The sequence below is a fragment of the Tachysurus fulvidraco genome, chromosome 26 (assembly GCF_022655615.1).
Source record: "Tachysurus fulvidraco isolate hzauxx_2018 chromosome 26, HZAU_PFXX_2.0, whole genome shotgun sequence".
NCBI lineage: Eukaryota > Metazoa > Chordata > Actinopteri > Siluriformes > Bagridae > Tachysurus > Tachysurus fulvidraco.
Genome location: NC_062543.1, coordinates 11860973 through 11875002, shown reverse-complemented (window position 1 = coordinate 11875002; position 14030 = coordinate 11860973). Strand labels below are relative to the sequence as shown.

The 14030-nt window shown below is 38.6% G+C and overlaps 1 protein-coding gene across 3 annotated transcripts in view; it reads left to right on the top strand.

The window, feature by feature from the left end:
* The window catches only part of tmem132e (transmembrane protein 132E), a 221593-nt gene that overhangs the window by 171876 nt on the left and 35687 nt on the right, over nucleotides 1–14030 (top strand). For all 3 annotated transcript variants that reach the window (XM_027178640.2, XM_027178641.2, XM_027178637.2), the window contains exon 3: nucleotides 13234–13371. In XM_027178640.2, the coding sequence (XP_027034441.1) occupies nucleotides 13234–13371 (138 nt within the window). The remainder of the gene's footprint in view (nucleotides 1–13233; nucleotides 13372–14030) is intronic.

The window sequence follows — 14030 nt, the reverse complement described above, 5'->3', positions numbered from 1 at the left end:
TATCGGCATGTGTCCATTAGGCAAATAAGGCAGCAGAAGGTGGCTTTTGTTAGTGTTTTTGTTTGTTGTTTTAGCTTTATCTTATTTTTGTTTAGTTTCTTTTGCTTTTGTTTTGCCTGTGTTTTAGCTTTGTTTTGACTTGTTTTTTTGTTTTGTATCATTGCTTTTATTTTGTTTTTGGCTTTTTTAAATTAATTTAATTTTTTCATATAGGGGAAAATACCAGAAAGTTCTTTCTTTCTCTCTCAATCTCTTTTTTGATATTTTTTCCATGAGGACATAAAGAGACAGTTTTATGAAAGAAAAGCCACGGGCATGTAAGTTTGATTCGATACTCTATGGACCATGTTGTTTTTTGTTTTTTTGTTTTTAATGTATATTGTTTATTTTATTTTATTTTTTTGCCATTGATTTTCCCCAAGGAGAAAACAATGTAAAGCAGATTTCAAAGAGATTATGATTTACAATCCAGTCAAATCCCAAAAACATTCTCTCGACACTAATCTGGTCAAGTAAATGTAGGTTTTTAAAAGTGTACAAACACTCTTGTATTTACTGAAGGTTACTACAGACAGGTGAGTCAAGTGTCTGGAGTAACAGGCCACCTGCTGGACATTTGTCTTTACTACACCCTTCACTATAGAACAGAAGCTGAGGACATGAGCTCTGTCTCTCTCTCTCTCACTCTCACTCTCTCACTCTCTCTCAGGCATGATAAAACAGTATGTTATTTTATTCTACAAAAACATGATTATTCTTATTTGCTTTATGGACGCTGACAGCAGAGACATCTCCTTCAAGAAAATTTTAACAGAGCTCATTTAACCACGTCATGGATGACAATGGATTTAGTAAAATATCATAAAACTGTGTTAGTCGTTTACATTCACACCGATTATACTCCAGCACTCTAGTTGTGCGTGTTTGATTTTTTAATAATAGTGGCATGAACCGAACAGAACAATAACTTCGTAATGGTGAACAAACAATAAACGACAAAGTCTTACACGTTGTGTTATTGCTCGAACAAGAGATGTGGTGTGACATTCGTTATATTTAATTATTTCGATATTTTTATGAAGCAAACAGGATCGCAATTTCATGCGCGTAGAAACAAAATCGAAACTGAAATCGATTTGTCACAGCTGGTACTTATTATTAAGAATGACGAGTGAAGACAAACAGAGGGGATGGTTTTGATGAAGAACTTCTGGAAATGGATTCAGTCATGTCATTAACATACTGTATGAGACTCAGTTATCAGATGTGTTAAAGGCATAACGGTTTTGCTGTTGTATTTCCTTAGATGTAAAGCACGTAAACGATAATCGAATAAATCCGGACGCAGATTAACATTAGGTCCTTTCACTCGTGAAAAGTAATGAGGAGCTGACTGGTAATTTAATCAGGAGTTAATCACATGGTAGAGGTGATGTTCTGGCAATCAACCGGGGCAAAAGAAGACATTAAAGCCCAAAGCGAACTAAAGCAGCCTTGAATAGACAAGCTAGCGGTGTTCTTCAAAGCCCAAGATCACCCTATTTCTTGCGTCATTCCACGTAGCAGCAGTTTGCTTCCCGAATCTTACTTGTGGAACCAGCATCACAAGACCCTTCTTATCATTTTTCTTTGGTAAATCACAGAACGCTGCAGCAAAGGTTTCTGACTCACCGCTGTTTATTTGTTCGACTCGATAAGGCCGTCATGTCTGCTTTTAAAAAGCATTCTAATATTCAAACTCTGTCATTTTCCCCCCAAACTCAGTAGACTGTGTTTTAAAGTCTAACAGCATGAGTGCTCTGGCAATACAGTATGTAGTGTAGAATTTAAAAGGAACACCATGCAGTACATCTTCAGGAGGCGGTATTAAAAAAAATGCCGCAGTTCAAAAAAGTAATGCGGGGAAAAAAAGACCTGACCTGGCAGCACTGAAATGTTATGAAGTCTGCTCAGCTTACAGCCTTCTGTAAACCAGAGACTGTTCTACAAAGATGAGCTCTGACAACTGCATGCTTGGCTGAGTATTTTTGCTTGTTTGTTTAGTTGTTTGAATTATACCCTAAGATGCTTATGCTACAAATTCGGTCATTTCTACACTCACCTATCGGCTGTCTGCCCTCTTCTGCATACATGAGCTCATAGACACCTATGTATGTCTGGTTAGTGTTTTATTCTCTTATGTAACCAGATTTGAAGCATTGCTCAATGCTGTGTCATTAACAGAATTTAAACGACAAACTCTTGATAATAACAGTGCAGGCATTTTTTTTTTTGTTGTGAGCCCTGGTTTAAAAGTCTTTTTAACAAAACCGACGAAATCTGTGCCTCGAAAGTAGATGGAAAAGCCCATACAGCAGAGACTTATAGCAATGAAAGCACTTCAAAAATAAAGGAGCTGGTTTAAAAGGTAACAAGATGGCTGACTTGCCAGCCGAGTGTACCCTGAGTTAGGCCTGTGCAAGCAGATGTTCCCAGCGACTAAACATGGACCACTATTGTTTTCCAAATTAACAGTCACTAATCAGCATTGTTTCCCTCTGAGTAGTCACTGATCACTGTCGTTCCAAACGACTGATCTCTAATCACATTTGCTTGCAAACGACTAATCCCTGACCACTGTTGTTTCCCCGCGAATGATCATCGACCTCTGTTGTTTCTATGGACTAATTGGTAAGCACCGTTGTTTTCTAAACAATCACTGTTCTCTGTGACTAATCACTAATGACTATTGTTTTCCGAAGACCAATAAGTGTCATCCCCAGCACACAGTGCTTCCCCAATGACCAATCGGTAATCACAATTGTATCTGATTGTCATTGTTTCCCAATGCCTCATCACTGATCATCGTTGTTTTCCAAACAAACAATCCCTGATCACTATTGTTCCAAGTGACTAAAATCACCGCTCACAGTTGTTGCCCAATAATCAATCAATAACCAACGTTATCTCCAGCGACTAATCAGGATTCACCACTGATCTCACACAACATTTGTTCCTTGTTTTTAAACATTCTGAACCCATTAAAAAAAAGTGCCATTAGCATCATTCATTCATTCATTCATTTTCTACTGCTTAGCCAAACTACCTCGAGTCACGGGGAGCCTGTGCCTATCTCAGGCGTCATCGGGTATCAAGGCAGGATACACCCTGGATGGAGTGCCAACCCATCGCAGGGCACACACACACTCATTCACTCACATTCTCACACACTACGGACAATTTTCCAGAGATGCCAATCAACCTACCATGCATGTCTTTGGACCGGGGAGGAAACCGGAGTACCCGGAGGAAACCCCCGAGGCACGTGGAGAACATGCAAACTCCACACACACAAGGCGGAGGCGGGAATCGAACCCCCAACCCTGGAGGTGTGAGGCAAACGCGCTAACCACTAAGCCACCGTGCCTCCTGCCATTAGCATCACTGTGAGCTAATTAATGCTGACCAAATAGAACTCTAACCTTAACTACAGCAACCAAAATAACTTTTGTAATTTTGAACATTTTTGTCAGTTATTACTTTCACACACAAACACACACTCATTAGTGTTTCTGATTAGCTGTGTGAGAACCACTGACAAAGCCTAGTAAATGTTTCAGCGAGCAGCTGGATGGGTGGATATTGGAAGTGATTTATTTAAGAGGTAGGTGCTGGAAAGAAAGACAAGGGGAGGAGGTTGTGTTTCATTTTCTGGTCTGAGGATTAATGTGAAAAGTCTCTGTGCCAAATGGAACACACCTACTTTTTTCTTTTTTTTTTTTTTTTTTGCCATTTTCAGGAAAAGTGTCTATAGTACTAGTTCCATTCCATCTCTCTGTGCATACTATCTGTCTCCCTCTATCATTTCTCCTTTTCTGCTCCAGGTTCTCTTTTAATGTTTTTGACATTCATTCGGCGCTGGATAGAATCTCATATTTGGTTGATCTTCAAAAGCGCCTGACACGACATTTATCTTTGCTTCAAATGAATATATGTGTCATTCTCGCTGTTCTGCGGGCGAGAGGAAGCCAAGAGAAAGACTGCGACACTGCCATGGAAAGAGGGATAAAAAAGGAGAGAAAGGGACATGTGCCAGAATTAATGAAAAGTGTCTCACATAACAATGGCGGGCTTCCTGGTATTTAATGCCAGACTCCAGCACCCTCCTGCGACTTCTGTGCTACTGTCAAATCAATCCCAGCATGCCGAGCACTTAAATACGCTTATTCAAAGCTAGATCTATTCCATACGTTCAATACGAATGTGACATCGGGTCTTTGTAGGGGTCTAAAAGCAGGTCGCCTGTGCATGAGTAAAGATGTGCATTAGTAGGACACTTGTGTTTAGATGTATTTGAGACAATGTCCTAAATGTGAAAAAAAAACACAGCTTTCCAAAAAGCTTTCTATAAATCTTGTAAATAAAGATGTTCCAATGTCAAAAAAGCGATAACGCTAAAGACTCCTCCCATAAGCGTGAAAATAAACCATATCAAAGATATCATTTTTAAATGAAAACATGTTTAAAATCTGTTTATTATTAGCCACAAATTACATGTAGCATCCACCGTACAAAAACATACGAATGAGCTGTTGCTATAGAAACGATATTTTATCAGAACAAGTGCGTCACTATGAACCGGAACAAAGAAGCTGTTGCTATAGAAACAACAGTTTATTAGAACAAGTGCGTTACTATGCAGCAGAACAAAGAAGCTGTTACTATAGAAACGACAGTTCATTAGTACCTGTGCATTACTATGAACCAGAACGAAGGAGCTGTTACTATAGAAACAACAGTTCATTCAAACAAGTGCGTTGCTCTGTACCCGAACGAAGAAGCTGTTACTATGGAAACATTTTATTAGAACAAGCGCATCGCTATGAACCGGAACGATCGTCAGTGCCGTGCCGTTACGAACTGGGTATAAAATAGGAATCTCGCCTTCATTTCTGTTTTTGAAAGACGTTGATGCGACAGCAGCAGCGTGGCATTTTGTAAAACTGTTTATACAAACAAAACCTACAGTAGTCATAACACGCGGATTTTGTGACGTCAGTCTCAGTTCAAAAGAACCTTTGTTATGGTGGTGGATTGTGGTGTGGCAGGATGTTGTGGTGCTTTACAGTTCCAGGATTAAGGATTAATTCGATTTCTTTCTGGATTGAGGCCAGTGTATAAGGTGTATTAAAAGTATTAAGTATGCCTATACTTTTAAGCATTGGTGCATACAATGTTTAATTCAACTCAGTTTTCTTTGTATAGTGTTTTTAAGAATAGACATCATCACAGAGCTGCTTTACAGAAATGTAAACATTCCAGCCGCAAAATTAAAAGTTATGAATATATATATATATTCTGTAAGGAGGGGGGCACGGTGGCTTAGTGGTTAGCATGTTTGCCTCACACCTCCAGGGTTGGGGGTTCGATTCCCGCCTCCACCTTTTGTGTGTGTTGAGTTTGCATGTTCTCCATGTAATTCGGGGGTTTCCTCCCTGTACTCCGGTTTCCTCCCCCGGTCCAAAGACATGCATGGTAAGTTGATTGGCATCTCTGGAAAATTGTCCGTAGTGTGTGAGTGTGTGAGTGAATGAGAGTGGCCCGATGACGCCTGAGATAGGCACAGGCTCCCCGTGACCCGAGAAGTTCGGATAAGCGGTAGAAAATGAATGAATGAATGAATATCTGTAAGGAACAAACCAGAGGTAACAGTCACAAGGAAAAACTTCCTGAAATTACATTTAGCCGACAGTCTTATCCAGGGTGACTTACATTCATCTGGGGTTTTTTTTCATACAGCTGAGCATTTGAGGGTTGAGGGCCTAGCAGTGGCATCTTGGTGATCCTGGGATTTGATTTCACAACCTTCCTTCAAATCAGTTGTCCAATGTCTTAACCACTAAGCTTCCCAAATGATCAAATGCTTCCCAAAAGAGACTCCTCATCTGGATGGCAGTACGATTGGAAATCATTTCATTACAAAAAGGTTGAATTTAGAACCTTTAAAGGACCCTTTAAAGTAAGATACAAATTGCAAGTCGTACAAAAGAACTGAAGCTAAAAATGGTTCGCTATGTAAAGGACCCGCAGGACTCTGTAGTATTGATGTGTTGTGGAGGGGAAAGTGATATGTGTTCAGGACTGAGGAACCCGAGTTCTGCTTGTATAATGGAATAAATTGGAGACAAGCGTTTTTGCTGTCCTGAGCAGAGAAGCTTTTAACTTATAGGAGAGCATGTCCACTCATCAAGGCTTCTTGTAGCTTGGATTAGATGTGTCTGTCTTTCACCTTATCTCCGTACCACTCTTCTTCTTCCCTCTTCCCTCTGGACTTCCAGGGAAACGTCACTTCTATCATCTCACTTCTTTATCTTGATTTTGCTACTTCCCTTTATTATTGGTGTATGTTGTTGGTATGTAATCCCATTGGGATTGGTCAAAAGATGTTAACTTTGGTTTTGGAGTCCCATTGGTAGTCTGGTTATCACCACACAAAGCTGGTCAGCCATAAGAGACCACCACTTAGGTGTGTCCATGGGTTATAGACCATTCTCAGCACCACAGGGACACCAAGGTGTATGTGGATCGTGACTGCTGGGATTTTTAATCTGCAATTGCGTTTCGGAGGTTAGAAAGCTGCAAAGATGTCATATAGATGAATAGGAGATGCACTAATCTGTTTCTTTTTCTTTCTGGAAAGCGTCAGACTTCAATGTGTGTGTGTGTTAGGACTGGCATCCCACAGGGCGAAACAAAAAATGTCCTGAGAGCCAGCTTTTCACTTTGATTTGAAGCTTGAAAGGTGCAAGTTTGATGTTTGTTGGCAGCTTTCCACATAATCCCCACACAAACTCAAAAATCGCACAAAACCACTTAAAAACTAGCTGAAAATACTTCTGCCTAGAAAACGGTGGACACATATCTTTTTATTCCCCTCAGTCTTTGTATGTGGAACCGAGTCAACAGTGGTGCACATGTAATTCTGACGTACCGGAGCTGCAGTACGCTGAAGCTGAACATTGAATGTCACAGTGGTTTTGCATTGTTTCATCAATTCGGATACGAAACACATCGAAATCTTTCCGCATTTCATCCTGAGAAAGAGAAAAAAACTCCACTGCTATTGTCACAGCTCCACTTGCATGGCCCGAAGGCCTGCAATCTGCTTTCTCCTGTTTGCGTTACTGGGATGATATGATTCCTTTCAGTGAGCCTGGGATGATTTGTTTTCTTTTGTCTCGTGTCCAACTGATGAATCACCATCTCGGTGCACATCCTCTCCGTTGGGTCAGTATTTCTTTGTTTTGCATTAAAGATTACTGAAGTGGTGAGCATTCTTTCCCCCGACATGTCTTCTTTCTCCATCTCTCAATCTCCCCTCTCTTTCTCTCTCTGTGCCTTATTTCTTTTTTGTCCATCCTCTGTTTGTCTCAATCTTGTTTTCTCCGTCTTTGAATCATGGCCCTGTCTCTTCTTTCTCCTTCATTTTACATTTCAATTGAGCAACAACTACTGCAAAATCCTGTACTGTGAGCCCAGAAATAACACTCGGGCACACAGAGTGTCTCTTTTAATCAAATAACGTGTTGCTACCTGATAATAAAGATGGATATTTTCTGTTCTGGCAAAAATTTTAGATGGTAGCTAGCTTAGCGAATGACTCAGCTGTAGTCATTATTCTTTTCCAACAATGTAGCACGTCATAGCACATTGCGCCCTTGAAAAAAAAAAAAAAAAAAAAAAAAAAAAAAAAAAAAAAAGGCCAGGAAATCACTAGCTAAGCATTTTGGCTAAGAGCTGTGATATTTTCTCTCATCGCATCATCGCATATAAAAGATATTATTCAAGTCTGGCTAGCAAGTGTAGCTGATGTGTGGCAGGATTCCAAACTATTTTGTTGCTTAAAGAGAAATTTGGTTCTCTTCTTTTCTTTCTTTCTTTCTTTTTTCTTTCTTTCTTTCTGTGTGTTGTTGAATGTGTGGAGGAAAAAAAAATCACTGATGACTGCTAGCCTATTTAGCCTGCTTCACTATGAGGCAACTGTCAATTTAAAAATAAACAAACAGCATAGCCTCTCACAAACATGCAATAATCTTGTGCCTTTTAATTGTACGTTTATGTGTTTCTAAGTTATTCCATTAACATGAGGCATTGAAAATCTACAAAAATACCCCACAAAGATGTCTGACAAACAACAAGCTTGAAGGCCTTGCGTTGTTCTTGCTAATGTAGATAATTGTTTCTGCTAAATGTTCCATGGCGTGCTCCCATTAGCGCTCACGTAGGTTGAAATAATGCAGAAGTAAGTACACAACTATATGTTCCACAGAGCTAAAGTTCCCTGAAAATTGCCCCGCTGTTGGAAAGATACTAATGGAGGATGCTGGGTTTACAGATGATCCCAGCCAGCTGCCCTGATTTAGACACCGAAGCGAGGCTGTTTTTGATATAATGTATAGATCCAGAGAAAGAGTGCCTTATGCCCCAGAGATACACTACTGCTGACATTTCTCTTCTTGCTTATTTACAGGTTTTTCTTCCCTCTCTTTTTTCTAACTGGTATTCAAAGCCATATTTTTCCAGTAACGGACTGCTGGCGGCATGGCCAGTAAAGGCCGGAGTTATCCATCACCGCTGACTTTTTTTCCCCCTCCAGCCTGTTCTAGGATGCTGACTGGAAATCAGTGGCGTAAGGCTGCTACTATCAGGACAGCTCAGGGTTTCGTTAGCACCTTCTGATTCTGGATCAGAACAAGAGAAGAAAGTGCGGTTTTAATTGCCGTGCCAAGCTCCTTCTGGTCCATCAAGCACAACATGACCAAACACTGGCAAGTGCTGAGGCAGTGATTTTAGGATGAGGAGGTATAGAAGTATTTTTTTTTTTTTTGGCAGACGCTGTTACACTTGGTTTGTTTTTATATAGCGCTTGACATGTCACAATGCCCGAGCATCTGAAATGGCGTCCTACTTATTAAAACCTGCTACAAAGCACTATGTAGTTATTCACATGTGGACTTTCAAAGCTCAGTGGATTTTATTTAAAATGGTGGTCTGTTCACGGTAAAGTGTATTGTGGTTATTCTTCCACATGAGCATAGATATTCACTTTTTCTGCTGTATGGATTGTTCATTGTTTTCAAATGGTACACTGCATTATGGATATTTATGGATATCCACAAAAGAATTGTTATAATGTATAGGAGTATACAACAATGACGGAAGGCTCCTTTTACCACACAAAGTCCTGAAGTTACTGCATTATCTCTGAGCTGACATTGGAGACTCCTTCCAAAGATATGCTAAACATTTCACAGCAAACTGCACACCTTTAATGTGGAGAATAAAGCATACAAATCCCTTTTTCAAAAGTGCTGTGGTTTAATTAAAAAAGAAAAAAATACTGTTCATATTCTTTAAGGTCTTGCTTAAAACTTGGCCCTCTTTTTTTTTTTTTTTTTTTTAAAGATCATGCATGGATAGTTAATAAGGCTCGGTGCTGCATGTCTTTGATCTTCCTAACTGCTGAGTGTGAGGGGGATGTACTCACGTGCCACTCTCTGGTCTCATTGGTACCGGGGGCCGGAGCTGGAGAGATAAGAGCGTCCTGCAGCGCTGGCTAAAACGGCTGGCTGGTCAGCTCCTCAAAGCCGAGCGAGCGGAGCGCATGGTTTCATTATCAGCTAGGTGCAGCTGGGGGAAAGCGGTTAAAACGGAACAGAGGTGAACCACTAAAAGCCCATTTGGGGTTAATCCTGCATAAAGATTGTCTACTCGCTGAATGGGCCATCGTTTGGCCCGAGAGTTTGCTCGACCTTTTCGTAATAGGCCCTTGAAGACCGGGAGGGATTTGATTCTATATACACACACATGCCTTTTTATAAATCAGTAAAAACCTTTAAATACATTCATGATGTGGTTTGGATCAATTTGGATGAAGATTTTAAACATCGCAAATTAGTCGTTTGTATTGTTACATCATCGTTTGGCAATAAATGAGCCAGTGGATAAAAAGCTGGAATTTGCAAGTTAGAATCAATAAAAATAATAATACGGATCTGTCTTTCGGATCAAGTTATAACGCTTCTGTAAAGGCATTATATGTATACATTAAAGAACCGTGTGTAATGTTTTTTTATTTATCTATTGCTAGCTACACAGAATGGTGTGAAAACATCTACTAATAATCATCAATTTTCATACACACTGGGTTGATAAGTTATATAAAAATACAAGGCTTGAGAGATATATGAGAGAGAGAGAAATATATATGAAAGAGAGAGAAACAGAGAGAGAGAGAGAAGCAAAAAATGCTGGTGAAGGAACAAACGTTTATAGCTACTACACAAGTAATGTAGCGGATAATCAATTTTATATACATTCTTTAAATATTAAGAAATTCGGATAAAGTAGGTGAAGATAGGCTGTGATGGAAGACACGGGGTTATAGGAAAAGAATTGACTAACTCATCGATTATTTTCATTAAAAAGTTTACTCCTTATTTTATTTGTTTTATGAACGTTTTAGTCGTTAAAGCTGGAGATTAGTAGCCGTTTCAGATGTGATGGTTCTTTTATACTCTTTAGGAATCATTAATAAAGGTTTTCATTGCTATAATCACTTGACATGCTGTAGCTGCAACTGCAGGCTGTGTTTTTTGTTTGTTTGTTTGTTTGTTTTTATTGATTGAAATTAATTTAAAAAAAAAGGAAAAAAAAACAGTTATTTCTGATTTTTATTTCATATCTATATTAGGAATTATTACCATCTGATGAAAAGCGCTGGTGGCTGTAGATTTTTAGACCTGATATCTCGTTGCTATCTAATCTCTCCCGAACATGCTTTCTTTCTTTTTTTTTCCCCTTTTCTTTTTTCTGTGCTGCAGCTTGGCACTGCTGCGAGATCTCAGAGCTGTTTTTTCATGCCGGAATAAGCCAGATTGCTATCAGAGGCCTGAGCTGATTGCTCAGATTGCCGTCAGTGATCTGTAGGCCAAGAAAAAGGAGCACGTTTTATTCAGCATTTCCGCATGCAGTCGAACACTTCTTTCACCTTTTTTTCTTTAACCGTCTTAACTGCGGTCTGTCGCAAGAAGCTGGGCTGTTTATGAGAACCGAGAACTGAGTTTTACACCCACATACAGCATACGCTTTCTTTTTAGTTTACTGATATTTACATCACACCGGGGGGAAAAAATTATGTTGGAATTTCAGTTTGTCCTGTACGATGCTGTTTTTCACTTTTAAAAAACTAAAACTGGAAATCTACTTGTATTTGATTGAAATAATGTTTTGTTTTTGAAATGTTATTGGACTCAAAGTTTGAAACATTGAATTCATCTAAAAAATCTGTCTCTTGTCCTTTAGACCATTCCTTTAGGAATTTTTCCAAAATGGTTCCAAGATATAAAAGAAATTCTAATTTAAGATCCTTTAAAAAAAGTTTATTTATTTATTTATTTATTTATTCATTCATTCATTCATTCATTCATTCATTCATTCATTCACACCAGAACAAAAAAAGAACAGAACAAGAACATTAATCTCTTAGCTATCTCTAGCTACACAATTTTCTACTTAAAAACTGCGTGAACAAGGGATCTGTTAGGAAACTGGTTTGATGATTGGATCACTGTCAGCATTTTTTCTCAGTTGTTCGATTTGTTGGAATAACGTTCTTTTGTCCCGAAACTTTACCTCGATCACTTAGTTGCGGAGTCTTGTTTCAAAAGTCTTACGTTATTCACTACCAAGACAGAGCAGTGCAAAGTTGAACCTACATAAAGCCTCCAAAAATTGACTCCTAAGTGTAATTACGAGTGGGAAAATGAGTTTCCACAAAACATGGTGGAATCAACGGTCTGTAGTATCCTCATGACCTCTTTTCCTTTTTTTCTTTTTAATGTGGAGCCTATCGGCGAATAAAGTATTCTGCTGCGGTTCCGATCGGGTTGTGAAAGGACACGGCATACGGTGGGTTTGTATAGCGAAAACATTGTGTGTCACGCCAGCTTCCGACGTGTGCAGCCCTTTTAATTAGGCTCTTAAGGTTTCGGGGGAGTTTCAGAAGAGCTTTTCCTGTTTAGTAGTCAGTCTTTCCACTGCAGTGCCTAATAAAGACCTGCCTTGGCAGAAAGACTCTGTGACATGAATAAATAATTGTGGCGTCTTCACTGAAGCACTTTGCAGCCCACCATCCCACCCTTCTTTTTGTTTTTTTCCACATGGTTTGTTTATTTTTTCATAGCAAGAAAAGACAGCAGTGCTAGGTTTTATTCCGTGTGTGTGTGTTTGCCCATTACTGCTTTATAGTATAAGACTCTCCATTTGCTTATTAATCAGCTCTCATTGTTGGCTCAACTAGTGCACCACAAATTAGGGACGAAAATTTCCTCCCCTTCATTTGTGCTTGAAAATGAATTACAGATGGAGGAAAAAAGCAGTTATGATGTTTAATTCCCGAGAAAGATTATGCTAATGTCATATGCTGGGCGGTGAGAGAGGATAAAGGATTTGTACCTTTTAAACTATTGTGTAATATGGTATAATTTAGGCTCTGATTTTATATTAAATCTAATTTTACCAGGTAGGTTTTCTGCATAAAGGAAATAGAAAAGACACGAAAAATGAATCATGTTTGTGCCAAAACTGTTTTTTACTCTCTTATTAGAAATTTGCATCTAATTTAATTTAATTAAGTCTTTGCAATGTCTGTAGTCAACACTGAAAAGTCGTGCACAGCGTTTGAACTCTTTCTCACAAAAGAAAACATTTTTATTTTTGGAAACAAGCTAAAGTTTTCATCTTACCTTCAAGTTTCAGGTTTAAATTTGTAGCGTTTTTTTTGTTTTGTTGTTTTTGTATTTTTGGTTGTTTCTATAGTTTAACTGAGAAGAAGGCTGGTCCCTGTTGCTATAGAAACCGTAACTTATTCGAACGAGGGCATGAATATGAACGTGATTCATACGATTGTTGTTCAAGCTGCTGATCCAGAATATGAATTTATTTAAATATGGAAAGATTTTTCTTTGTATTTTGCCTTTTTATTATTATTTTTTAATAAAGCAGAAAGTCATTGCAATTCACTTTTTTTTTAAACGGTTTCTGAAGCCACCAGATCGAGCAATTCATTATTGAATATAGTAATTGAATATGAACTCTTGAAAACAGGCTTTGGGTAACTTTAATCCATAGTTTATAATGCACTGTCTCTACTTTCTCTTTCTTACTCTCTTCATCTCTCTCTCACCACTTCAGGGTGAAAGCGAAGAAGGGGGTGAATCTCCTCAGCACCAAGTCAAAGAGCAGCCAGTGGAAGGTGGACTGGGAGGTGCAGTCTGGGGCCAAGCACTCCATCGCCACAGTGGAAGTCAGCAAGCTGAAAGGCGTTTTTGGGTAAGACATCAATCCCTCACCGTCAGCGAGTGTTTTTATGTCTCCAGACTCTTACCTTCCCTCTTTGACATGTAAATAGAGACGATTTGTCTCGCTTCGTTGCAGCTTTCTCGAAATCCTGTCCACTTCATTAAGCCAAGTCACTTTGCTAAAACTTTACAACAGACGAAAAAAAGATGTCCTTAAAAATATATTTTGTCCTCCAAATATTCCTCATGATCAGGTTACAGCCCAAGTGTCCATGTTCATTATATAACCTCTAACAGACACCATAACATTTACACCACAGAGCTGTTAAACTCTACATGAAGTATTGATTTATTTCTGTTACAGCAGCTCTGACCCTCATTCCAGCTGTTTATTACGTTTCCATAGTAACAGTTATATATTTTTAATTTTCTGTTTTTTATACATAAAAAATACATTGGTTTTTAAATGGAAAATTTTTTTTTAATTTTTATACATATTTCATATTTTAAAAAGGAAATGCGTGTTTTATGGGTCTTAATCAGTTAATTGCACGTTATTTTTTATTTTGTTTGTTTGTTTGTTTTTTTGCTTAGTCCTTTTTGTTTTTTATCTAGGAAGGACACTCCAGAGTCAAAGTCAGAGTTGTTGTTTTTGTTTTAAGTTTCTTATTAATCTTAAATTTGTTAGTA